Source organism: Drosophila albomicans, chromosome 3 (genome assembly GCF_009650485.2).
Source record: "Drosophila albomicans strain 15112-1751.03 chromosome 3, ASM965048v2, whole genome shotgun sequence".
NCBI lineage: Eukaryota > Metazoa > Arthropoda > Insecta > Diptera > Drosophilidae > Drosophila > Drosophila albomicans.
This window is the reverse complement of record NC_047629.2, coordinates 26,362,501-26,388,967: the sequence shown is the minus strand read 5'-3', so window position 1 is coordinate 26,388,967 and position 26,467 is coordinate 26,362,501. Positions and strand designations below refer to the sequence as shown.

The 26,467-nt window shown below is 39.3% G+C and overlaps 5 protein-coding genes across 10 annotated transcripts in view; 1 reads left to right on the top strand and 4 right to left on the bottom strand.

Moving 5' to 3' along the window:
- Positions 1-925: 925 nt before the first annotated feature.
- On the bottom strand, positions 926-1,812 carry LOC117568234 (involucrin). Its single transcript, XM_034248708.2, has one exon. The coding sequence runs from the start codon at positions 1,784-1,786 to the stop codon at positions 1,040-1,042; it is 747 nt and encodes a 248-aa protein (XP_034104599.1). The 5' UTR covers positions 1,787-1,812; the 3' UTR covers positions 926-1,039.
- A 226-nt stretch (positions 1,813-2,038) lies between these two features.
- LOC117568232 (elongator complex protein 2) lies at positions 2,039-4,835 on the bottom strand. Its single transcript, XM_034248706.2, has 6 exons — positions 4,658-4,835; positions 3,835-4,597; positions 3,218-3,775; positions 2,856-3,159; positions 2,278-2,790; positions 2,039-2,217 (listed from the first exon to the last, which is right to left on the bottom strand). The coding sequence occupies exons 1-6, from the start codon at positions 4,778-4,780 to the stop codon at positions 2,088-2,090; spliced, it is 2,391 nt and encodes a 796-aa protein (XP_034104597.1). The 5' UTR covers positions 4,781-4,835; the 3' UTR covers positions 2,039-2,087.
- A 257-nt stretch (positions 4,836-5,092) lies between these two features.
- Positions 5,093-8,610, top strand: LOC117568233 (ARF GTPase-activating protein Git). Its single transcript, XM_034248707.2, has 9 exons — positions 5,093-5,252; positions 5,417-5,605; positions 5,669-6,384; positions 6,440-6,596; positions 6,654-6,739; positions 6,798-7,085; positions 7,460-7,650; positions 7,713-8,133; positions 8,199-8,610. The coding sequence occupies exons 2-9, from the start codon at positions 5,431-5,433 to the stop codon at positions 8,400-8,402; spliced, it is 2,238 nt and encodes a 745-aa protein (XP_034104598.1). The 5' UTR covers positions 5,093-5,252; positions 5,417-5,430; the 3' UTR covers positions 8,403-8,610.
- Positions 8,611-9,020: 410 nt separating this feature from the next.
- Positions 9,021-21,622, bottom strand: LOC117568421 (mannosylglucosyl-3-phosphoglycerate phosphatase). Of its 4 annotated transcripts, XM_052005137.1 has the most exons (11): positions 21,347-21,622; positions 19,022-19,151; positions 15,015-15,300; positions 13,249-13,795; positions 13,095-13,181; positions 11,600-12,163; positions 11,020-11,534; positions 10,722-10,961; positions 10,571-10,666; positions 10,438-10,508; positions 9,021-10,348 (listed from the first exon to the last, which is right to left on the bottom strand). In XM_052005137.1, the coding sequence occupies exons 3-11, from the start codon at positions 15,288-15,290 to the stop codon at positions 10,285-10,287; spliced, it is 2,460 nt and encodes an 819-aa protein (XP_051861097.1). In that variant the 5' UTR covers positions 15,291-15,300; positions 19,022-19,151; positions 21,347-21,622; the 3' UTR covers positions 9,021-10,284. The 4 variants fall into 4 exon arrangements, with proteins under 4 accessions (XP_051861097.1, XP_034104961.1, XP_034104957.1 ...); XM_034249070.2 differs by lacking the exon at positions 15,015-15,300 and having other exon boundaries at positions 21,347-21,611; XM_034249066.2 differs by lacking the exons at positions 19,022-19,151; positions 21,347-21,622 and adding an exon at positions 15,403-15,664.
- A 1,145-nt stretch (positions 21,623-22,767) lies between these two features.
- The window catches only part of LOC117572331 (alpha-protein kinase 1), a 63,308-nt gene continuing 59,608 nt past the window's right edge, over positions 22,768-26,467 (bottom strand). For 2 of the 3 annotated variants that reach the window (XM_034255068.2, XM_034255070.2), the window contains 3 exons: positions 26,446-26,467; positions 26,198-26,381; positions 22,768-25,487 (listed from right to left, as the gene is read on the bottom strand). The exon at positions 26,446-26,467 is cut by the window's right edge and continues 81 nt beyond it. In XM_034255068.2, the coding sequence (XP_034110959.1) occupies positions 25,155-25,487; positions 26,198-26,381; positions 26,446-26,467 (539 nt within the window). In that variant the 3' untranslated portion in view covers positions 22,768-25,154. The remainder of the gene's footprint in view (positions 25,488-26,197; positions 26,382-26,445) is intronic. The other variant, XM_034255069.2, reaches the window with a different exon arrangement.

Sequence of the window (26,467 nt, the reverse complement as noted above, 5' to 3'; positions counted from 1 at the left end):
AAATAATAAAAAAAATAAAAATTTAATAAGATAATATTTTCAACCAACTGATTTTTGTTGTTGGTATTTTTAGAAAGTTGTACTATTGGCAAACTCTTGATTGAAAAGAAATTATTTATGCGCGTCACGGCATTACAAACAAATCAACCAAAAATGAGAAATTTAATAAAATATGCGACAATGAGAGCATTCGAAAATTAAAAATTTGTTTAAATTTAATTTATTATTCATTAAGTAACTCCTCTTATTTCTGATTTGCAGGATATTAACCAATTCGTTCAGAAACGATCCACTTGCGATTCTAGCAGGAAACCTCTTTCTTGAGCGATCATTCTACGTCTCTTGCGCGATCCTTTTACGATACTTCCGCGATTCTTATGTCACTCTTCCCTTACCTTTCAAAAGTAATAACTTTTGTAGAAGTTTTTAAGAGCATTAAACGTTATCGACAATTGAAAATTATCATATGCAAAAAAAAAGTGAAGGCAAGCAAATATTTACCTACAACAACAAGAATAACGAAAATTAAAAGAATACAATACCATGAAAGTTAAACAAAAGTTGTATCAACTTTTAAGCGGAAAACAAAACTTTTGTTAGGACTATGTAGCAAAAAAATAAATGAATGATCAAGATTGCAACAAATGGCCCAAATGCAATTCAATAGTTCACTTTTGACCGTATTGTGAATTACAGGGGATTATGCCCATCGCAGGCGGTTGAGCAACTTGGATCAGATTTAAAATACAACCAAATGCCCAAAGATACAAAACGTTGCAACTCGAACAATGGACCAATAGACCACTACACCAAATCCGGTGGCGGTGTCAGTCATGGCAATGTTAAACTCACTTGCCACACAAAAATTGCAGGCTAAGGTCAGCAATGGCGCGTGGCTACAACTAAAATGGAGTGCGCCTGTAAGTATGCAGCAGTTTTGTGTTTTTCTTTTATTATGGAGTTTTCTCAATTTTCAGCAAAAGTTTTCTACACCGGAAATTGTAAACTGCGGCTGTGGGTCGTCTGTCTAACGCCTCACTTAAAGAGCCAATTGCAGATGATGTGGCAGCATGTCGAAGTCCTGAGGATTTGCAAACTGGACTTTCTGTGGCTGCTGCTGATGCTGGTTGGCCACCAGCTCCAGTTCGATGTGATGTGGCTCAGGACGCTGAGGCTTGAACTCCACATCAACATAATGAGGACGCTCTTGAGGTTGCTCCTGATGGATATTCAGCTCGATATGGTGTGGCTTCTGTTCCTTCTGCTGCTGGTGAATTTCCACTTTGACTTTGGGGGATTCCTGCTCGCGCTGCGGCTGATGGAATTCCAACTCAACGTGTTGTGGCCTGTGGTGCTGCTGATGCTCGGCAACAATCTCCAACTCCAGATGTTGTGGCCTCTCCTGCTCGCGCTGCTGATGCTTGATCTCCAGCTCAACGTGTTGTGGTCTCTGCTGCTCCTGTTGTTGCTGCTTGATCTCCAGCTCAACGTGGTGTGGCTTCTGTTGTTCCTGCTGCTTGATCTCCAGCTCGACGTGATGAGGTCTCTGCTGCTCCTCATGGTGGGGCTTCTGCTCATCAACAAACTGCAGCTCCTCACGCTCCTGATGCTTGACGCCCAATGGACGCACCTCAGCCACAATGTGATCGTATTTGGATACATCAAACTTGGGCGTGGCATCGACCACCACGGGTTTGCCGTAACGTGGAGTTTCGTTGCGGGCCAACGTCATGGCAACGCTGCTACCCACCAAAGCAACCAAAGCTATCAAAATTGCGACCTTCATCTCTGTAGACTGTGAAGAAGACTATGACTTTAATTTGATGGCCATGCAACTTAAATAGTCGCAAAGAGAAGCTGTTGGTTTTTTTTTGTGTGTGCAAATTTTCCCTGTGGGTTAATTAGGCATCGATAAGTTGCGTTATCAGATACGCCACAGCCAGAAAACTGAAGTTGCCTGACAGCGAAACATGGCCAATTACATATGTGATTAGATAAGTTGCAGACAAAGAACACTCGCAGACATTGTAATTAAACATTTACTTTTTGTTTTGTTTTGTTTTGGTTTCTCCCCTATTTATACAATTTCAATGCGTTGTCAGTGTAATGTCATAAATGCGCACCAAATGATCCTCTCCACAGCTGGCCAATTGCATGTTGTCAGTTTGTTGACCTGGCCGGAACTGCAAACGCTTCACCGTCAAATGATGTGCCAAACTGTCAAAGAAGTATTAATTAGTCAGATATTCGTAATTGCTACTAATTAACTTCACTTACTCTTTGTTTAAATCATAACTGAGCTGAAACTTGCCCTCGCTGAACTGATAGATTTTAATGAGACCGCTCTCCATGCCAATGGCGATCACATAGCTGTTATCTGGAAGACAGCTTTGAGCAAAGCTCACAGCGGTAATAGATTCATTTTTAAGTTCCAGCAAACCAGCCGCTTGCCAGCCATTCAGTGAGCTCTTCTCCGGCTGCTGCTGCTGCTCCTCGTGCTTAGTCCACAGCACCACTTTGCCATCGCGTGAGCTGGTTGCAAAATACTTGCCATCATGCGACCAATCACATGCCCAAATAATTCTTGTATGCACACCATTTGTCTTGTCCGTGTTGGCTACCAATGCATAGCTGCTGAGCGGCTCATTTAGCTGCTGTCTCTCGTACAATGACCAGCGGCGATCGCGCGAAACCGATAGCAAGTAACGCGCATCTGGGGAGAAACGCAGCTGTGTCACCGTCAACTGATGTCCACTTAGCTTCTCCAGCTGCTTCCAGTTGGCTGTATTCCTGCAAAACAAAACCAACAATGTTCGGTTTCTTCTAAATAGTCAACAAATCTATGAGTAGTTTACCAGAGTATTATCTGTGCATGCTCAGCATTGCTTGCGCGACAAGTGGAGGCCAACATTGTACCATCAGGTGTGGCAGCCAACGCGTAGAGTTCATAGCCATGTCCGTAGAGCTTTTGCAGCTCTGGCCACAATGTGTTCTGCATCAGCGTTTCTTCCTGCGGCGGCGTTTGCAACGTGATGGGTACAAAATAGTTGTCTGGATACTCATCCTTGGCCTTGGCAGTCTTATCTTCTGGTGTTTCCACTGTATAGACCGCTTTGTTAGACAACCCCAGTGAAGGCACCGATGCGCCCTTGGGCAAAGCTACAATAGAACGTAAAAATTACTAAACTGAAGGTATGCTTAAGTCATCATCACTTACAATCCAACAGAGCATCGCCTGCCGCATCGTTCTCCAGCCGACAAATGTGTCTGAAGTTCTCGATGAAATTCGCAGGCGCTTGGAATGTGCGCACAATCTTCTCCTCGGCGCCACTGGCAAATCTGTACCGCGAGAGCAGCGCCAGCGTTTGCATGTCATAGCCATGCACCTGAGGACGCGCCAACTCATGCCAGGTGGGCGTCTGTTCACCCCGATTCCAAGGCGCATGCAGACGTGTCGTTTGATCCGCCGACACAGTCATCAGATAGCTTCCATCGTGTTCCCAGGCCAAGTCACGCACCTGGCCATAATGCCCGCTGACAATCACATTCGAAGTCCAGCGTTGTGCGTGCTCCTCGCTCTGATTCCAGATGTGAAAGCCGCCCTGATAACTGTGACCCATAATTGAGCGACCATCGTGCGAGAACTTGCCGCCAAAGAAACCCATAGAATTCCCACCAACCTCGCCAACGCGCACCTGCTCCAACCACACGCCCTCCTCGGTGGGCGCCCAAATGATCAGCGTTTTATCAATGCATGCTGAGAGTAGTCGAAGTTCTGAATATAAAAGAGTTAAAATTATAATTGTGTCATAGGATATATTTTACGCTGCTTACCATTATTGACGTTCTTGTGCCAGTGAACGCCATAGACCCAACCTTCGTGGCCATAGAGCACAGATTCCAGCGTGATTCCATACCACGATTCTTGACTCAGTTGAATAATCTTCTCCTCGACACGGATTTCTCCAGTGTCTGTTTCGTTAAAATTGAGAATGTCGACAACATTCTCACGCACCTGTTGCTCTGTACGTGGCGCAATGCGCCACAGACGTATAAAGTTATCCTGCGATCCACTGGCTAGCAACAAATCATCGCCATCCTGGACAAAATCGAGGCCACGCACCCAATCCTCGTGACCGCTCAATGTATGTACCTTTTCAAACGCATCACTTGGATGTTGCACCCACAGAGACACGGTCTCGTCATCCCCACTTGTTGCTAATAGCGCCTTATCACTGTGGGGCAACAATGTGAGGCGCAACGAGAAAACGAAGCCTCCATTCAGCTCCACAGTTTGAATGCAGCTGATCTCATCGTTCTGTTGCAGGTGCCACAGTTTAATGCTGTTATCAGCGGCTGCAGTAGCCAGTAACCAAAGCTCCGTTGATAATCGTACGCCATCTACAGCATTGACGCCACTTGAGTGTCCCTTGAGCACAATGCGCTTCTTAGCACCGGTGTCATCCAATTGCCATAAAACGGCGTTGCCATCATCGCCGCCCGAAAGTAAATGTTGTTCATCCAGCCACTTGACGGTATTCACACGCTTCGTGTGCTCCACCAATGTGTACAGTATCTTGGCTGAATTGCCATTGTACTGCAATAATTAATAATTTACAAACAAAATCACAAATATTGGTATTGTTATGCGACTCACTCGTGGATTTAACACAACAACTGCATTACAACCGCCGTAGGCAATTAAACCACTTGGTCCCCAATCGGCGCACTCTGTGGTACGATTGCAGGCCACCGAAGTGTACAAATTTGTAATTTGCATGCTATTTTAATATTTATTTAATATTCGCTTATTGTTGTTTTACACGTGTGTTCACTGAGCGTTCAATGGCTGCAAAACTACGGCGGCTCTCAGCTGTTAAGCAAACAGCTGTTGCGTCGGTGAAAGCGAGACAACTATATAGTTGTTTAACTGTGTCGCCATACAACGCTGTTCAAAAAATAAATACAAACCTAACAAATAAATTTTTGTATTTATGGCTTAAATTGTATGCTTAAGTGCAAAATTATTTTATTTGAGTAATTAAAAATTTATTAACTATACATTAAATAATAATTTTAAGTGAAATTCCTTGTGCACAAACAACATCAATATTTAGTGGAGCAACGCGGCAACTCTGCGCTGTTTATAAATAAACATTGTTTGTGTGTACACTTGTGCAGTGGAAAAGAAATGAGCGCACTATTGTAAAGGAAAAAGTGCAGCAGAACGAGGCGATCGCGTTTAATTAAAAGTAATTTGCATAATTGATTCGATTGTAGCATTGCTCACAATTACACATAAACGCACACACATAGTGGATCCAAAGTTTGCTGACAGTTTTCTTAGTGCTCTGAGTCACTGCACATCATAATAATTTTGGTGTTTTTGTTTTTTTTATCGCTATCTTGTGTCTAGGGAAAAATGCATGAATGTGTTTCGCCAGCAGCATAATCGAAGCGCATAAGAAGTTATTTATAGCGCCAGAGTTGGAGGCCACGCCCTCATCGACATTAGGCAGCAGCGGTAGACGTAAATCGGCCAACATAATGTCGCGCAGCAAGTCACGCCTGCAAACCGAAGTCTGCGGCGATTGTGGAGCAACGGGTGAGTGCGCGGAGGTGGATAGGTGATCGCATCAACACTAATATTTATGTACGACACTACTAGATCCCTCTTGGGCATCAATAAATCGCGGCATTCTGCTCTGCGCCGACTGCTGTTCGGTGCATCGCAGTTTGGGGCGTCATATTTCTATTGTGAAGTCACTGCGCCAAGGCAACTGGGAGCCATCGGTGTTGAATTTTGTGAATTCTCTAAACGCGCACGGTGCCAACAGCGTCTGGGAGCATCATTTGCTCGACGGCGCCACGAATTCGTCTGGCGGTAAGCATGTGCCACGCTGGCGCAAGCCAACACCCAAGGATGCACTGCATCCAACCAAGTCGGACTTCATCAAGGCCAAGCACGTGAATTTGAACTTTGTGCTCAAGCCTAGCTTGCAGGACGACGATGACTCCAGTAGCGGCGGCGGTGGAAACAATCTGGAGCAGGAGCTAAGCCGGCAGCTGCATGCCAGTGTCCGCACCAGTAATCTGGAGACTTCCTTGCGCTTTCTGGTGCAAGGCGCCGATCCCAATTATTATCATGAGGAGAAGTGCTCAACACCCTTGCACATGGCTGCAAAGTTTGGACAGGCTTCGCAGATCGAAATGCTGCTTATCTATGGCGCTGATGTCAATGCATTGGACAGCAATGGCATGACGCCGCTGGAGTTGGCCAAGGCCAACAATCACAGCACCATAGCGGAGCGTCTGCTGGACGCCATGTACGATGTAACCGATAGACTTATTATGTTCATGGGTGGCAAGAAACCCGATCATGCCGTGAGTTTAATTTCAAATTGTTTAAAACAAAACTAACCCTGTCATGCTTTTGTAGAGTGGTCGCCACTTAATTATACCGGAGACCAATGGCTCTGAGATTAGTGAGCAGCTGAAGATTGCGCGTGGCAAGTTGCAACTGGTGCCCAACAAAATGTTCGAAGAGCTCGTCATGGATCTCTACGACGAAGTCGATCGACGCGAATGCGAAGCCAGTGAGTCGAAAGCATTGTTAATTATATACTTATATACTAATTTAGTGTATTCAACAGTTTGGTCAACGAGCACACTGAATGCTGAACATGCTACGGTGCCATTTCTTCCGGCAAATCCATTTTTGAGCGCCACACGCAATCAGGTTTGACCTCGTCATGTTTTGCATACACTTTTTACTAATTAGCTTAATTCTCTGACAGGGTCGTCAGAAGCTGGCACGCTTCAATCGCGCTGAATTCGCCGGTCTGTTGACCGATGTGCTCATCGATGCGCTGCGTCGCCAGAACATGGCCAATCTGCGTCCGTTGGATGCCCCACCACTGCCCACACAGTCGCTGCAACTGCTGCCGTATGGCAACAATTCGACCATGTACAGCAGCTCGTTTGAGCAAAGCATGCATGATCCGAATCTGTCGGACGATGAGCCTATCTACGATCCAGTGGCCAGCGATGATGACTATGCGCCGGTGCCGCCAATGGCCCAGCAGGTAAACTTAATGCGTCAAAAGATACTCAAGCTGAACAATAGCTTTGGTTAGCCATATGTTGCGATGCCACAAACCGTCAAGTGTTCTAACTGGTCAATGTAGTGCCTAGCTCCAACTGCTCCTCTCCAAACATATAAACTATACAAAACTATATGCGCCCAACTTCATTAGCAGTCGAACAAGTAGATGAACCCCATTTAGTTGTAAGCTTTTCTAGTCGAAAAAAAAAACAATCGAAATAAATGTAGTTTGCTAATGTTTAAAGTGTAGTTTAAATGTATACGAAATGTTAATTTATAGTTTTTAGTTACTTGTTTTTAAGTTGATTTCGTTATGATTTAATTATGATTTTATTTACTCTTTTGTTCACTCAGGCCATTGTTCATACGCCGCCGCGCAATGCAAACTCACAAAACGAAATGGAAACGCTGCGCAAGCAGATCAACGAATACAAATCCGAGATCAGTCAGCTGAAGAATGTGGTCCAGCAGTTGTCCAGCGAGAATTCGCAGCTAAAATCGAAGTTCAGCAGCGCCTCGAACAACAGCGTCTACGATGAGCCACTGTGAGATTCCTTTATTGCTTTATTATTTACAATTTATAATTTGTGTTTATTTTTGTTGTTAGTCGCATTGATTTGAGCCTCAACAGTCCCGACTCGGAGCACGAGCCGCTTTCTTTGCCCGAGGGCAGCAACAACTCAGCTGTCGCTGCAGCCGCAGCTGGGGGAGACAGCGCCTCGTCGAATGCTTCATCGACACAGTCGACCATCAAGCGACCCGCCAGCATGTATGAACGACGTTTGGCATCCAATTTTGCCGAGGGCAACACCGATGTCCGCAACACAACGAGCATGTATCAAATGGCTGGCGATGGCAAGCCATTTGGTGAGGAGGTCAAAGTGCGGTCCGATTTGGTGACACGCTGCCTCAAGGAGCTCATTCAGGCCATGCATCCCACCTGCGAGGCGGAGAAGCAATCGATAGCGCCGCATGGCGAACGCATACGTAGCGCTGTGACTGATTTGATAGCACTCTATGCCAATCTGGTAAGTTAGAGCGGGAAGGTCAATCAATTGCATAGTCTCAAACATATTTCTTATAACTGCCACAGCCACCGAATGCAAGTGAAACCACACGTGAGACTCTGAAGCAGCTGACACGCAAGAATATACTCATTCAGCACGAGTGTGAGAATCTGCAGAAATCAATTGAGGCGGATGACAAGCAGGCGATACAAACAAATACGTTGGAGGTGCGAGATTGCGCCTTTCACATAGCTAGTGCCATTAAGACGCTGGTGTTGCAGTTCTATTAACAATGTTTAGCACATAATTAACGATACACATATTACTAGTTATTAGTTTCAACCCGAAAGCATTTAAAGTTGAAAAAAGTATTAATCCCTCTGACACTAACACCAAGTGCTTCCTTCAATTGAATAACGAATTCAAAAATTTGTTTGCCAAATGAAGCAAATGTTTATTTTCAGTTTAATATTTGTATTAATAAATGTTTTACATAAAGCGATTTGTTCAATACATGTTCAATATAACACATATCGAAAGGAATATATGTATATGTTTGTTTTAATTATTCTCTTCTTTTTTATGTAGTTATACCAGTTGTAAATTAGTTGAGCTTGTGTCAGTTTTGTTAAAATCGAAAGACAAGTGAGGAAGAGTGAAGTTGATTAAAGATACAAAGGGTAGAGACGAACGAAGATGGATAGTTAAGCAACACCCGCTGTTGCTAGTTGTAATGTAGTACTCTCTAAACATATACGCTATATTGTACATTTAGTTAACTTTTTGTATGTATTTTAAAGCATGGACATTTAGCTCTGACATCGGTTTTGCTATTCAATTTGTCCTCCTATTGTTTACCTTTATGTAATTAATTTGTTTGCTTTTGGTCTGTATACACATATTAACTATTTTCTTTAAATTCATTTTAATTTTTTTTTTTGTATTTTTCTTTTTGTTTGTTGGCAATTCAATTGCATTATTTAATCGTTTAAAATATTGCGCACTGCATTTTATTTTTAGTTGTTGTTATAAGGAATGCTACTCATACTTTGTTGCTTTGTTTTGAGCACAGGAATCTGGCAAAGCATTAATTATTTCACTTTTTCATTCTTGTTCTATACAAAAAGTTCATCTGATTGCATTCATTATTCTCAAACAAACTCACGTTCAACATTCTTTAAGCGTCGCGCCCCAAAAGTTCCCATAAAAATATATACGCTCACACACAATACCCTACAATATCGAAAATATTGCTTACTTTCTTGTTTCTTGAGTTTTCAACAGCTCAGCTCACTAATAGGTAATAGCTCTATCATCAATCTGAACCTGAACCTATCCCAAAAGACACTACACTAGCTACACAGGTTTACCGAGGGGACGAGGGGCACATCTAAAATCAATAATATATATGTATGATGTGTTTATAAAATGTGTGTGTAAAATACTGCTACAACCTTTACGTTGATCGACGGATTTTGCATGGGGGAAATGTACGGAATGTCGAATGTCAAATGAAAACATAGTTTCAATCGGCAAGCCGAAATCGAAATACCCTTGCAGATGGTTCTTCTAGGAGTTGTACATTAAAGCTAAATGATCGTTTTTCTTAACTTAAAATAAAATTTAACTCGTTTTGCATCTCCAATTGTCAGATTTCTATCAATATATCTATGCTTAATAAAACTTATTTATACATATCTATTCTTTGATCGACTGCTCTGAAGGCAACAAATGTATTTCACATTGATCCAGCTCAATCAGACAAGGAACAACTGAATCTGTAATGTCGAAACTACAAATAAATTTGGCAATTCGATCTTAATTTACCCTGTTTCGTAAAATACTACGCATACTCTCTAGTTCTTGACCTTGCAAGGGTAAACAAAAAGTTAAAAATAAAAACATTTGATCATTTCGTAAACTTAAATTTATCAACTTGTCTTAACTTATGTTAAACTTTTTAGGTACACATATAAAATATTAATATCAATGTATGTATATCAAGTTCGCGTAGAGTTTGTTTCCATTAAAGAAGTCTTGAAGTGTTTACAAACAAACTTAGTGAAACTAAGTAATAAATAACATATCTAAATATATAAACAAGTTGATCGATTTTCAATCCGATCGCATAACTAAACTTGTACTACATTTAATCTTTACTTTAAACTTAACTCATATATGCTTTTCCATATCGGTAATTGCCCTACAATTCGTATCAAGTTGTCTAATTTTGTAACTACAAACAAAAAAAGAAGAAGGAAAAGAGAAGTGGAAATGAAAAGTAAACGTAAATGCAAATATAAAAAGCATAAAATAGAACTTTACTCGTCCTCTGCCTCGGTGATCGTTGAGTTCATGATGTGCGTCTCCTTCTTGTACACCAGCTGTCGATGATGCTGCAAAGGTGATAAAAAAAAGATGTTAATCTATAAAATGAATTGTACACTCTGGTAACTACCTCTTCGTTCTGTATCATAATAATACGATGCTCCACCTGCGGCGCCAAGTCGCAAGTCGATTGTTCCAAGTCATCCAGCGAAGCACGACGCAGCATCTGTTAAAAAGTCATTTAGTAAGCAAATCTTTACATCCAATCACCACATTATTACCTTCTGCGAGTTGCCATGCGACAAGTCCATGGACTTGTTATGATGTCCCACCGAAAGCTTACGAATGGGAGATGGACCATCGAGATCCATGCTGTCCAAGCACTGCACGAGGCTGTGTCTGCGCGAGAGAGTCACCAGCGACTGTCGATGCTTAGTGTTCTGGCCGCATTTGCGCGAATTGATTGCCTTAAAGTGATTCTGCAGCGTGATGCCCAACTCGGGACAGGCATCGTCATCCATCTACAGACAAAGAGCATTAAAATCTCTCTCTAACTGTGAAACTCTTTGTTTTACTCACCAGCACTTTGGCATCTTTGAACATGGTGTATCCATCGCAGCCCATGAAGATGTAGCTCTTGACGCACAGCTTGTAAGTCTGCTCGAGATTCAAATACTCATCGCCCACTTGAATGAGCTGCGGATCAATGCGTTTGCCAGGCGCAGCCTGTGGATCAAAGGCAAAGCTAATGCCAGCCACCTGAGGGAAGCGACCCTCTAGCTTCGGATATGCAGAGACGCCATTCTCCAGCGCCTGCCACAGCACGCTGCCCTTCACCTCAAGCAGTATCAATGGATCTCGCATAGGTATAACATTAACCAGATCACCCATAGTGAAGGCGCCCACTGGATGTATGCGATCCGAGCGGAAGGTGCCGCCATTAATGATGACCACATCGGCGCCAACAGCTGCCAACACCACATCGCAGACCCAATTGCCCAGATTTGTCTCCTGGGTGCGCACACGCGAGAAGCGTCCATCGAGCTCCACGCTGAATACGCCCATCACATCCTTAAGCTTGCTCTCAATGAACTCTGTGGGAGAGAAAACAGTTTAGTATGAATTTCGACTTAGAACTTTAGGCACTTTCGCTACTCACTGGCATATTTGGACAGCTCCTCTTTGAGCACCGGATCTTCGGGTATTTTGGCTGTAACATCCACACACTGCACATCCGTGGTGAACTGTGTGCGATTGTTCGCCTGACGTTCGATTGTGATGACGGAGAATTGCTGGAAGTCTGTGCCAGACTTTACAATCATTTTGCCATTGATTTCCGTCACCTCACGCACATGATCGTGTCCACCGAGTATGATGTCAATGCCGTTGCATTTCTCGGCCAAATTAATATCGTTGGGTGTTCGCATGTGAGTCAGAGCAATGATCAGATCACAGCCCTCGTTGCGCAGCTCACGGGCGAGGCGATTGCCAGCCTCCACATAATCAATGTAGGTGACTTCGGTGGGATCAATGGTGGGCAATGTTTCGAGCCATTCCCTCTCCACGAGGCCAATGAGACCAATCGAGATTTGATTGTGTAATATGAAGTGGGAGATTTTACCACCGCCCAGTGGGCGCCCAGTTTCGTTGTCAACCACATTCGACATCAGCCAGGGGAATTCAGTTTTCTTAATCAGCTTGACCAGCACATCCAAACCGTGATCTAGTTAAGATAGAGAAAGTTAATATAAATAACATAATCCGTTGTAATAATTTGAATTCATATAAAAATTCCTTTTCTATTGCATTCATTTGTAATCTGTTTTAACTTCTCTAGATAGCAACATTGTCATTAGAATATCTATATTTTTATGTTTAGTATCTTAATATGCAATTATCTGAATATCTCTTCTTTTTGTTATATGACTCTAGAATTATTTATTATTTGTAGATTGTATATGAACCAACCAAAGGGCTGAATAGCTGTTATTCTTTCAGAAGCTTAATTAATGAATAATAAATAATTTAGTATTGTTTAGCATCTAAATATAGAATTTTATGTGTACAAATATCTGCATTTCAGTGTGGCATAACCAACGCTCTATTTTTCGCAGCAAATACTGCATTCATTTAACAAGTTTTTAAAATTCTAAGATCCTTTTTCTAAGAAACAACAATTTTGCTATTAATGTCCTAAAATTCATGTTCAGAATATAAAAATAGAATTATCTGTTTATTATTTCATTATTATAATTTCAGTACTGCCTTGCATTACATTAACTTAAGCAACGATTTATTTTCTACAGCACTGGCATTAATTTGCTCTACCTATTAAAATTATATTTCCTATTTAAATATCTGTGTTTAAGTTTATCATCTAAATATAGCAATCTCAAATTCTGTATTAGCATTTCTTACCATAATATTTAGGTAAAGCAAGGAACATAGAATATTCTAAAGTATTCTAAGTTCAAGTTACAAGTTGTAACTGCGCTGATTCTATAAATATGCATTTCTACTTCAGCAACTGCTGAAATAACATTTCCAAGCATAACATTAAAGTTTACTTCGATGAAATCAATTAAATTCTTCCTAACTTTAAGCGTAGCAATTCCTTAAATTTAAATCCACTTGTAAGGCATCCAAGGACTCACCGAAATCGTGATTGCCAAAGACGGCGCAGTGTGTGCCCACTTGATTGAGCACAGGAATCATCTGCTCGCCCTGTGTGAAGGTGCTCACTGTGGGATGTAGCAATAATTAATGGCAGTTCATTAGCTATGCCAAGGGGAGTGAGGCGATACTTACGCATGCTGGGCGAGAAAGCATCGCCACTGAATAGCACGAGAGGATTCAAGTGTGCATAGCTCTTGATGGCTGTGGCAAAGCGAGCGGCGCCACCGATTGGCTCTGTTTCGGCCATGGACTCAATGTTGTAGACATCGTTGTAGTGTAGGATGGTCAATGGTTTATCCTCGCCCTCCGTCATCTTCAGCAGCTTCTTTGTCTTCTCGAGCTGTGATGATATCGATGTGGAACGTCCAGTCAGGCCGTTCGGTGTGCCACGCACTCGATGACGCGGACTCTGCGGTTGACTAACGGATGCGTAGGCACGCGTACGTGTCAGCAATTTGGTGTCGCAGGTCTCCTCGTCCTGGGCAATGCCAATGCAGCCAGCCGAGATTGTCGAGCCGCTCAACGAACCCTCGGCACTTGTTGTGGTCGGCACACTGCCGGACGATGCGGACACGGAGACTGTGGGAGCGAGGGAGAGATCGAGGGAACGAAAATTTGGATTGGTGCTCTGTAGCATCGACAGTGTCCGGGTGCCAGCGTCTCGCACCTCAATGGAAGCCTGTAAAATGAGGAGATTCATGCAGATTAGCAGAGGAACAATATAATTGCGGTGCATATATAGACATAGACTCTATCGATAGACATTTAGCAGCCAAGGGAAATACTGAACTGATCTAACAGATCAGTTTAAATCAAAATGGTTGCAATAGTTCTTAGATAATCCAATTTAGAGGGGGGAGAAGACAGGTCGCCAACGAGCTAACTTAAAATAACTACCAGGAATTTAAATCATGGAATATTTTTATTAATTCGTAAGAATAAATTCATTAAGAATAGAAATAAAAACGTACCCATAGAAAAATAAAAATAATAAGACTTAAAAAAAATTAAAAATTATATTAAAAACCAATCTATTGAAACAAAATTGTAAGCTACAGAAATTTCGAAAAATATATAATATCAATTAAGAAGAATCCTTTGATATCTAATATCTTCACAATAAAGAGATTAAAAAAAGAGAGAGGAAGTTACAAAAAAATTTGTATGAGATCTACTGCCAATTTCATAAATAACAACGAAAACGATTATATATATGGTACATATTATTATTGTTGAAAGAAATTCTACCTCTAACGAATAAAATGGAATTTAAATTTATCACACACAAAAGGAAAAATTAAACTCAAATTTAAAGAAATACAATTTTCAATATTTATTTGTAGAACCTTTGATATAATAAATGTAAAATAAGAGATTAAATAGTTTGTTGCATTTATTAAACAAATAAAAATAAGTGCAGATACACATACATGTAAATACTGTAATAGAGAATGATGTCATTTAATTTTCTTTGCTTTGACAACAAAGTTATTTGCCTTTTAAGTAAGAGACGTGCCTTTTGGGCAAAGCGCACTTCCGCTCTTGCAACTAAATAGTGAAGCAGAAGGTGTGTTTTGGGGGTTGGGGTTGGGGGGTGCATATATAGTATATTACAGAGTAAGTAGTTGGTATAAAGCTTGTGCAGGAGATTACATTACGACAACGACAACGACAACAAAACGAAGGATGAGAGGGTGGCGTTTCGTAAAGTGTGCAAAACACAAAGGTGTGTGGGCGTAATTTAGTGTGTCGTAATTAGAGCTGAGCTGAGTAACTGCTCCGGCTTTAGCTGAAGTGCAACACCAACAACAACATAGACATCCACAATGCACACACACACGCACAATGACACACTCAGATATAGAGAGAGAGAGAGAGACAGAAGGGAAAACAGAAACCTGCTTCAGCCAGCCAACAACATTGCCCATGGCTGCTCCACGATTGCCGCCGCCGCCGCTGCTGCTGTTGCCACCGCTGCCGATGCCGCCGACGCTGCTGCTGCCGCCTGTCAAATGCACTAGACGTCGACTGGAACCGGAGACAACGCCAACGCCGACAGTGCCGCCAGCTGTTGGAGTTGTTGGTGATGGTCCTCCGATGGTGTTCCCAATATTCCCACCGACGCCACCGCCACCGCCATCATTGTTGCTGTTTTTGTTGTTGCTGCTGCTCATCCTGCGGCCGCTGCACAGAAGCAAAGAATAGTTTGGTTTTTGCTTTTGTTTTCTTTCATTTTCATTTTCATTTTCTGCTGCTGCAAGTCTATTGAGAAATCTTACAACTTACAACACACAATTCGTGGCATATTTCAAGCTGCGTATACGCATTTTTTTCATTGCTCTTCACAACACATCAACAACAATTTCGTCGTTGGAAAACAACTTGCGAAATTTATGCGACAACAAATCGTAACTAAAAATAAAAATAAAAACACAAAAACGCGCGCGCCAAAAAAATAAAAACACACGTCAACAACAACAATTTAAATAGACACAAATGTTTGTTGTTATACTATTTGTTTCGATTTCGTTTATTTTCTGTTTCGAAATATTGTAGAAATTTGTTGCGAACGTCGCGCGTTTCGCTGCGAGATTGAAATGCAAAAACAAAAAATGATTTGCTGAATGCAAAATTTAACTCAACTAAAATTGAATAATTTCATTGCAGCAAACACAAAAAAAAAAACAGATAAGCAATCGCAGTGAGATAGAGTGAGTGTAAGAGAGAGAGATAAAGCGGGAGAGGTTGAAACGAGAGACTCGCAGAGCGATAAAGAGGCAAAGATAGAGAGTGTTCAAGTGTCGAGCGTAGAGGTAACAATTGAAACGAAAATGAAAACGAAATAAAGATCGAAGAGAGCAGTTAGCCAAGTGCAAAACACTTACACTCTTTCTCACCAACACTCACTCACTCAATATAAATGCAGTGTTTATTGTTGTCATTGTGGCAATAAATAGCATAAGTAGAGCCACAAATTACCAGGTTGAATAATCAAAACAAATGCGACTAGTCAATGCCCTGCTGTGTCTCAGCTGCAATCAGCAGCTGTTTGTTATCTCTACGCTTAGCTCTTCTATATTAATTCATCAAACAAATATTAGGTATTTAATAATAGACTTTAAAGCCAGACAGTACACAAAGTATCAAAGTGTCGCTTAGACTTTTCCATTCTGATATAATTTAAGCAAAATGACCTTCAGCTGTCTCTAAGTTTTTAAAAATTCAACAAATTGGCCTACTAATAAAATTCTTGCTTGCTAATAAATTTACATTTGAATTTAAATAACTGAGCACGCCATTTCCGAGTTCATATTACCTAGACTTCAATTTTGGCATTTTATTAACTTAAACAAAGCCTTCCACATATTCTTGTTTAATACAAACAAGCAAGCTGAAGTGGAGTGTGCTCGACTGAGAGATACCCGCTTTACGTTCTCAACAAATGTGAACAGTGGGGTATTATAATTAAAATATACCATTCTAATATACCGAAAATATATTGAAAATACCGAAATCGTCGACCAATCGATATACCAAAAACCATAATCTACGACATCGGTAAACCGAAAATACCGATATACTGATATGCGATGCTAATATACCAAAAATACCAAAATAAACGATATTAATATACCGAAAAGTATATATATATTTGGTATATTAATATAACAAGTTCTCTCAACAAAACTTATTGCTCTATCTTTATCTCTATCCCTATCACTATCTCTATCTGTATTTTTATCTCTCTATAGGTCCTCATACGGACAAAAATCTTGAACTTACAAAAACTAAACTTATCTCTTCTGACATATGTAAAGATTATTTGCAAACCAAGCGTGTATTTGCAGTAATATTCATATTTGCCGTCACATTTACTTTTACTTTCTTGCTATACATAAAACTTTGCCATTTGCTGTCTAGAAATGAATGTGCTTCAATGTGTAAGCTGCTTAAGCATCGGACAAAGTTGTAGATACATTTTTGTTCAGCACGATAGACAGATTGACAAAGTGCGTGCTAGTTTTTTGCTATTGTACAAACACACACACACACACACACACACACACACATAGTAGCAAACATTGTTAGATGTTTCGGGCAGCATTGGCATTGATAATGAAAGTTAAGCAAACGAACGAACGAACGCATGAATTTACATGCACATTGCGTATACGCAACGTTTTCAGTTGAGATGCGTCAAACAAGGTCGCATTCTTGTTTTAGTGAATCAGAATGTGCCTGGGAATGTGTGTGACACTACACACAAAGCACTCTTATGTGCACACACATATAAATGTGTTCCCATATGAATAAGGTTTGCTCGTCGAGTATATGGAGCCATAAAAAAATGTGGTTTTTAACGGCGTCACGGCAGCTGAACCACAAAATTACTGAAAGGAAATGAGTTCTAAGCACTGTCGAAATATGGCAAGGGCAAGGCGAAAGGCAAGGCAAGGCAAGCTAACAAGAGGATGCCATGCAAAAAGAGACGACAATCGATAATTTCGATGGCCAAAATGATGGTTAAGGACATGACAGCTATTTGGCTTAGACGAGTGCTCCCAAGTGCTTTGCTTTTGCCCGAAAAGGCCATGCCTTCTGACGTGTTAATCATTGACATTGATGACAACGACAACAACGATGACAACGACGACATCTAGAATGAGAGAACGACTCTTGGGGGCGCTCTTATCAATTATATTCAATCAACTCAATTATCTATGCGGAAACACTTGATTAACTCTGCGTATACGCAATTTTGTGGCTAACAATGAGTTTTCTTGGAAATATCTCATGATTGCCAATAAAAGTTTAATACGTCTTAACATATCAGGCAATATGCGGAAATTTGAGCACTCGAAAAAAAAGTAGTATATAGTATTGAAGGACATACTCATACATTGCACTTGGGCGACGACTTCCGTTAGCCCTGAAGGGTAAAAGCCAAGGATATGAATATATCAAGTGCACACGGGCCAAACGATTGCATGCATATTGCTCGATAAATTCAGCTGCCAGACGAGAGCTTCACAGACACCTTTGAAGAAAGTCAAGGGTCAATTGACGAACTGCGCTCGCTTCACCATTATTATTTGTGCAAAAGTCAAAAAGCGAAAGAGAGCGAAAGCTGTTCTGTATGTGTGTGTGTATGGCGAGGCCAAAGGATCCTTTGTGGCGCCGAGCATTGAGGTCGCCAAGTCACAGAACAGAACAGAACAGAACAGGCAAAAAAAAAAAGAAAATTTGCTAAACCCTCTGGGGAGCCAAGTGAGCAAACGGCGCGTGCCAAAAAACAAGCTCATATGTGTGTTGTATGTGTGTGAGTCTCAAAGGTGGGCGAGGCCAACAGGACTTCAACAGGATATACAAAGTATTGTGTGTATTTGCACAGTTATAGACATGTACACACAGTTAGCGGCAGTTAACAAACACAAACACACACACACACGCACATCGTAAGAGAAAATTTGATTAGCATATTAAGTATACGTAACGGACAGTGCAATTTGTTCCTTTTCTTACCTGACTTTGGGTTTGCGTACAACAAGAAAAGGATCAAGTACGTGTAGAGCAAAAGGCAAAGACGAAAAAAACAAATCAGTGTTGAATTATTTACAAATTAAATTCCAAAAATTCCTGACCCTTTTTTCTTAGTTTTTCTGGTTGCTTTTGTCTTTCATTTTTTTCGGTTTGGGTGTTTCTTGTCTACAACCTTTATGAACTGTATTGAGGCATACATAAGTAGCTTAGAGTTAATCAGTCGAAGGCGTATTTACCTTCATCAAATTGCCAGAGCTTTATATACATCAACCTTAAATCTTAAGCTATAATTGCGCCACAAATCAATAGAGGCAATTATGGCAAACACTTAAATACCCAACCAAGACAGACAGAGAGAACTTACGTGCGTGTTAGGCTTGTCTCCAGTAATGCCTCTTGTTGTTATTTTCCTTATGCGATGCAAGCGACGACCTTGTGTTTTTCTAGTTTCCTGGGCAACCACTTGCGGTCGTTTGTACTGTATGCTAGGCCAGCTATAAATAGTTAAACAAATAATAAGCGCATTTTACTTTTAATATTTTAATTAATTTTGTTTATTAAAGCCGCAGCCAAGTTGCATGCACACACAAACACACACAGACACACACACCCGCTGCTGTTGCCGGTCGAAGCTGTAATGGCCACAATCGAGAGCACAACTTTCGAAATTCTGCAGAAACTTTGATGGCAAAAGCGAGGGAGCTGCTTCGCCGCTGTTGCTTCAAGGGATGGCTGATGGTCTAACATACACATACAGTGGACGAGCGGAGGAACGGCGGTTGGATGGATGGATGAGGCTGACTGGCTAACTTTGACTGTATTAAAGCCTCGAGGGGGAATGGGGATTGATGGGGGCCCACAACCGATACTTCTTGGAAACAAAACAAATTCAATTTTTGCTTTGCGCAGTTATCTGTTGACATGTTTCTCGTTTTTGATGAGCAAAATTCTTCGAATAGCTATGCAGAGACAACAAACAAAGGCCTTCCACATCAAGATTTTAATTGCAGAGCTTCAAAAATGCGTTAAAACTCAAAAGGCATGACTCGACAGCTTCATCAAAAGTGATTTTTTGATGCGTTAAGATATGTGTCAGTCAGCTAAAAAAATTTGGCAATTTATTACTATTTTCAAGGCGATCAAACTGTGATCAATAAGCGTTTCCGTTAAGCATTAACAGCTTAGCATAATATTTGCTCAATATTAACATTGCCAATAACATTGACATAATATTTGCTCAACATTAACAGTGACAATAACATTGACTATTCATTTGGCTTAACATTAACAGTGCCAATAACATGGTCTATTGACTTTGTGTCTCGCATCAGCGAAGCTTTGAAACATTTTTTTTATTTATAACTTATAAGAAATATTTGTGTTGCGAGTTTTTTTGTTTTTGGCAAACTGTCAGCTAGAGATAAGTGTGTCAATGTGATTGCCATGTGCGTGCCTAGACCTTGTTGTCTAGTGCTGTTTTTTGGGGGCCAAATCATAAGCGTCTAAGAGTTTAATTAACCCTCTCGGCACTTGTTGTCGTTGGCCCACATAAGTCAAGTTCTCTCCCTCTCTCACACACTCTGAAACAGGACAACGACACACACACACATTTACAGTGGTTTGCGATTTATAATCAGCTGTGCCAACAAAAAGCTTGCTCAGCCTCTCTTTCTAGCGGCGCTCTCTTAAGCTTTAATGAGCATACCTGCTGGCTGCGCTCTCTCAGGTCTCTCTGTCTACCTTTCTCACTCTCACACTATGTAACCCGTCGTCACGTTGTTTGTTGTTCTTGCTGCTGTTGCTGTTATTGCGCCTTCGACGGTTATTATTATGTATTTTCATGGTGCGTTTGCATGTTGTTGCTTCTGCTTGTTTCTCTACAGCTGGATATGGTTTTTTTTTTGTTTTAAACGTGTTGAACGGTTAACGCTTTAGCTTTTTTGCGCTTTTACTGAAACCTGTGTACATGTGGGTGAGTGTGAGTGTGTGTACACTCAAACACAGTGTTTGTGTGTGTCGGTGAGTAATGTAATTTTGTGAGGGTTACAAGTTTTGTAAGTATGTAAGCACTTGGCGAACCTGAACTTGCAGCTGTTTTTCCTTTATAAAAATAAACTGTTTATGCAGTTCAATTTTGTGCGGGTTGCGCGACTCCAGACTCGTTACTTTCTTGTGCTTTTTGCCTTGTCTATGGGACTTGGAATTGTTCTCTGCGCTCCCCCCGTCGATGACCTAATATGAAGGGCAGCTACATAAATATGTACATAGTTAATATAATATGCCTGATTTGCTATGTCTACCGTGCATAATATTTGAATAAAAACTCGTGCTAATATTTATAAAAGTCAATTGGCACTTCCGCTGTCAGGTCTCATTCATAAATTGGCAAAAATCTGTACACGAATTTGCACAATTTACCGTTGCCGCAATTACTTTCACTTGCAACAAACACACACACAATCTCACACAACGTTTTAAGTGGCGTACTAATATTTATTAATCAATTAATTAATTGCGCACTGATAACGTTTAGCTTCCCTCCTATTGAACCAAAGTAACACAAACATACATACTCTTACACAAACACAGATTTCTATGCACGCTTGATTTTTTTTTTTGCGCGCTTTTGTTTACAGTTTCAATTTCATTTCACACCTGTCACATTTGGTAATATTTTTTATTTACACACCTTGTGCAGAAAATTGATAGGCAATTTTGCGCACCGTTTTTTCTTGTACACCACAATTTTGCTCCTTGTTACTGCTTGTAATATATTCTGCGTATAAAAAAGTGTCACACACACATCAACGCAACGCAATTCGCGAAAACCGAACCGTACCAGAGGAAGGCAGAACTCCAACTAAAATGCGACACCTAGTGTTAATGTTAATGTTAAGAATATTTGCCAAAATCAAAACTGTTAATGTTAAACTTTAGCAAATTCTAAAGGAACGAATGGGAAATAGTTTATCCACAGCACCAAAAATAATGCAGTTAACAAAACGAATTGTAATTGACTAAACGAGTTTAAAGCAAAATTATTTCACATATGAATAAATTTCTTACGTCAAATTTATTTAATTTCAAACGATTAACGATATTCCGCATCGACAAACGTTTTCCACACATCTCTATAACATAAATTGACAGCTAACATTGATAAGCTTTAGCATTGCTTTTTGAGTAAGCTTGTCAAGTGTGGAGCATATTTACCAGCCGCTACAGTTTGAGGGGCACTGATGTACGCTTGAAATGTTAACCTTTAATAAGAAGCAGACTTTGTATTAAATTAAAATACGATCGTTAACTGGATTTTACTAGTTTAGTACATTTACTAATATAAATCCTAATAGAAAATTATTCTACATTTACTCATTGTTAACAGGAAAACTTACTGCGATTCCTAATAGAAGAGAATCTTAGTGTGACAAAGTTTATCATTAGCTTGCTCGCTGCTGTTAACATTCTGTACATTCCGGGAAATCCCGAAATTATGTAGATTTGGGTTACCAAGAAAGTTTATTCAAGAATCCCGACAAAATGTTTATTTTTTTTAGTAATTGCTGACAAAATCATGTTGTGAATACCCCACCAAGTCTATGAAGAAAACTCTGTTGTTGTTTATATTATTTAATAATTTTTATTTATAGTACCTCACTTTAAAAATTACGTTATACCAATATTACATTAAATGTTTGCTGTTTAAACTGCCTTCCAATTGCCATATACATACATCAAAACTACTTGTATTCGCATAATGTCTTAAGACATACGCGTTATAATTATCAATATTATAATTATTGTTATTATTATTATTATTATTATTCTTTAGGTCTGTATGGTTCCGTCTGGGCTAACATTTATGTTTATAATCGATATACATATATATATATATTTGTTTTCTGTATATGTACTTGATAATCCGAAATGTGCTATAATATTGTGTGGTTAATGATTACACTTAAACTTGTAATAAGCTTAAACTATAAATTTCTTTTTAAATGTTCTGTTTAGATTTCATTGATCAAGTGTTACTTCAATTCTTTAATATACGTTTTCCTTTTTTTTAATTGTTCCTTGCGACAATTTTAACAATGTTATTATGATATATGTATTTGTATATTTTATTGGTATTAACTCTTAAAGATTTTTACTTCATATGCTGTTCATTTATCCATCGAATTGATAATTAATTTACAATGATATACAGTTGTTGTTGTTGTTTTTGTGTATTTTTGTTTTTCATTTTTTGTTTTTGCCTAACAAAAATATGTTTTTTTTAAATTTATGAAAATATAGCAACTAAAAATAATAGGAATTAAATTATGTTGAGTTAAGGTAAGCATATTGCATTTCAGTTCTACGGTATGTAAACACACTATTAAATTATGCATTAAATAAATTAGGCGCAATAAGTGCAAACATTTCGAAATTTACTCTTCTCATCCATTGTGTATTAATTGTCAATATTTTGTTTTATTTTTCGTATAGTATTCTTCTAAACCCTAAACATATTTATGTATTTACAGAGGTTTTTTCAAAAAGTTTCCTGTTTTTTCTTTTTATGCTGAAACCAAAACTTAAAGTAGCTTCAAAAATATATGTGTATTGGTGTGTGTTGTCTATGTATATGTGTGTGTTGTGTATACTCCACTCTTTCTATATACTAATGGAAGCTATACAAAGTTTTCTTTTCTTTTGTTTTGTTTTTTTCATTAATCCAAATTTTAAAATTTAAAATTTTTTTTTATACAACATCGTTTTTGTTTTATTTTCATTTTCATTTTGAGTTTCTTACATTTGATTTTAATAGTTTTTCCTATTACTGAGATATATATTTATATATGTATACGTATGTATGTGTGTCGAGAAAGAAAACCAAAACAATAAAAACTATTTCAGGGTGTAAGTTGTAAGTTGATCTAAATGTTAAGAGGGATTTATTTCGTATGCCAACACGATACACTAACAGATTGTACAGATTTGCTTCTAAACATGTGAATGAGTGTGTGTGTGTGTGTAAAAGTGTTGGTGTCTGTGTATTACTACTATTCCATACATATATTTATGTTGCTTTTACTGTGACTTTTCGTTTAACCATATTAACAACGTTTGAAATCTTTTTACAGTTTCTTAAAGTTTTAGTTTTAATTTTAGTTTTTGTTTCTATCAAAAATACATTTCATTTCATGTGTTTTTTTTCTTCATCTTCAATATTTTCATTTTTGCATTTGCTAAAGTTAAAGTAGATTTTTATTTCGCTTCACGTTTTCATTTAAAATTCAAATAACTTTTGTTTTGTTTTCGTTTTTTGTTTTGTTTGTGATTTGCTTAGAGTCTTTAATTGCTAATGAGTTTAATTGCTAAGACCTTGATGATTTTGGTTTAATTCTAATGTTAAGGTATTTTTCTCTTTCTTTTCTAAACGAAATTATAAAGCATTTCTCATATAAATATATATATATATTTATAGATATATGATTATTATATATGTGTATGTGTGTGTGTGTGTGTGTATTTATATATATGTATGTGTGTGTGTGTTGCCGCATATTGTTATTTGCAGTTTGTTTGCCTTTACAAAGTTGTGGGCTCACTTTCAGTCTCACACTAAACTAATTAGAAACAGAACAAAAAATAAGAATAATTCTACATATAGTATGACTCCGAAATTCTGCTAAAAATGTTCATTTTTGTTGTTGAAATTGTTTTTGCTTAATTTTAATTTAATGCTTAAGTTTGCAAATCAAGAAAAAGAAAATAAATTGTCATTGTTTCATCGCGAAAAAAAGAAAATAAAATTCAACTGCTTCTAAAACCGTGGCCGCAAGTGTTTTGTTGTTGATTGTTTGTTGTTCCATCTCGTGGTGTGTGTTTTTATAAAGCATATTTCATATACATTAACTTTAAGCTTTTGTTTTTATAGTATTGTTTGTTATTATGATTATTATTTACATTTGATACACATTCAAATTGTGTAATTAATGTCTCATCTTTTGTTGTAATTTTGATTGGTTTCTTTATCTTTATCTTTATCTTTTGTTTTTGTTTTCTTTTTGACTTTTGCCAAGTTGCCAAAATAGTTTTTGATCTCTTCACTCTTGCTCTCTTCAAGTTGGTTTGGACATTAACAAATGAAACTGCTTCAGCTTGCGCTTCCAATGCTTCGAATTGAAGCGAAATTTAATGGCGGCGGTGTCGTTGGCTTTATCGGAGTTCTCAGCGGTTTTCGGTGCAACATCATCAACTTCTACTTCTTCGACGATTGTGGCGCTTTCTCAACGCTTTTGCTTGGTGGCTTTTTTGCGTTTGCTGGTGCCAGCTGTGATTGGCGGTGGCTGATTGGCTGCCGACGATCCGCTTGCGTGTCCTGATATGCTGGCAAATGGTGTTGCTCCGGTTACTGTTATTGCTCGCTCTCCTCCTACTCCCCCTGCTGTTGCTGCTGCTCCACTGTTGCTGCCGCCGCCTAACATTGCCGCAGCGTGCAGTGATTCTCAACTACGCTCGGGCGTGCCGTGATGCTGATAGATCTGCTGAAGCTGTTGCTGCTGCTGCTGTTGTTGTTGCTGACTATGCACCACTTGGCTGCTCGATGTTACCACGTCCTGTTGCTGCTGCTGTTGCATGTGTTGCTGTTGATGGTGCGCCTGATGCGGCGACTGCTGTTGCATGTGCACCACATGCTGTTGCATATGCTGAGGCGTCGGCGGCCCCTGCTGCGAACTGTGGTGCTGCGGTGTGCTATGATGTTGCGGTGTGCTATGATGCTGCGGCGTCGGCGGATGCGGCGACGGACTGTACGGGAACTGTTGCTGCAACATATGCAACTTTGCATAAATAAATTGTGAATATCGGTTAGTCAAAGCTGGCAGTTCTGTGTGTGTATGTGTGTAGGTTAAAAATGATTACAAAAATTAGTTAAAAACTCTAAAACGTACAATATTTAATCGATATCATACAACATTTTTAGATTGTTTTTTTTTTAATTTTATTCAATCTAAGGTTTGAAATGCAAGAAAGATTCTCTATTTCTCATTATCATATTCATTATTTATAGAGAAACTAGTAGGCATTGGCAAACAGTAGTAGGCATTATGTAAACTTTGATATTAATTTTGATAAAATTAACTTTTATGGTATTCATAAAATAGCTATTTATCTTAGCGGACAGACGGAACGACGGATGCATGCAAGAAAATTGTATTTTCAAATTGATTTTTTTAGAATTAATTCAGTTAAAGTTGAAGTTAATGCTTCATGTAAATATTAAATTCAAATTCTGTTTGTAATTATATTATTTGATAATTACAGAGAAAGTAGAAAGCACTGGACAATTTTAAAACACATTGAAAATGTGTATTAGTCATATAAGTTCTGTTCTCAAGTCTGATAACATTAGCTCTAATAATAATCAAGATTTAAGCACTTATGCAGTCGGACAGACGGAACGACGGATGTGTATTCGCATGCATTTGTGTATTTGTAGTGTATTTAGCAGTGTTACACAATGTTATTTTCCGTTAGTAAGAATACCTACCGAATTCTCCTGACTATGCTCAATAATCTCAATGCTGCCAGTCGTGTTGCCCGATGTGTTCATCAGCGATACGCCACTGGTATTGGCCACGACATCATATTTGCCGCGCTTGAAGCGCCCATAGAGCGAGCTGTAGGGCAGGTTATAATGTATGGCCGCCTGATTGATGGACATTTGGCCGACGCTAGAAAACATTAAAATTTAAATTAGTCTTCTCTTATATTTCTTGTTAAATACAGCATACTTACCGCACTGAGTTCAATGCCTCGT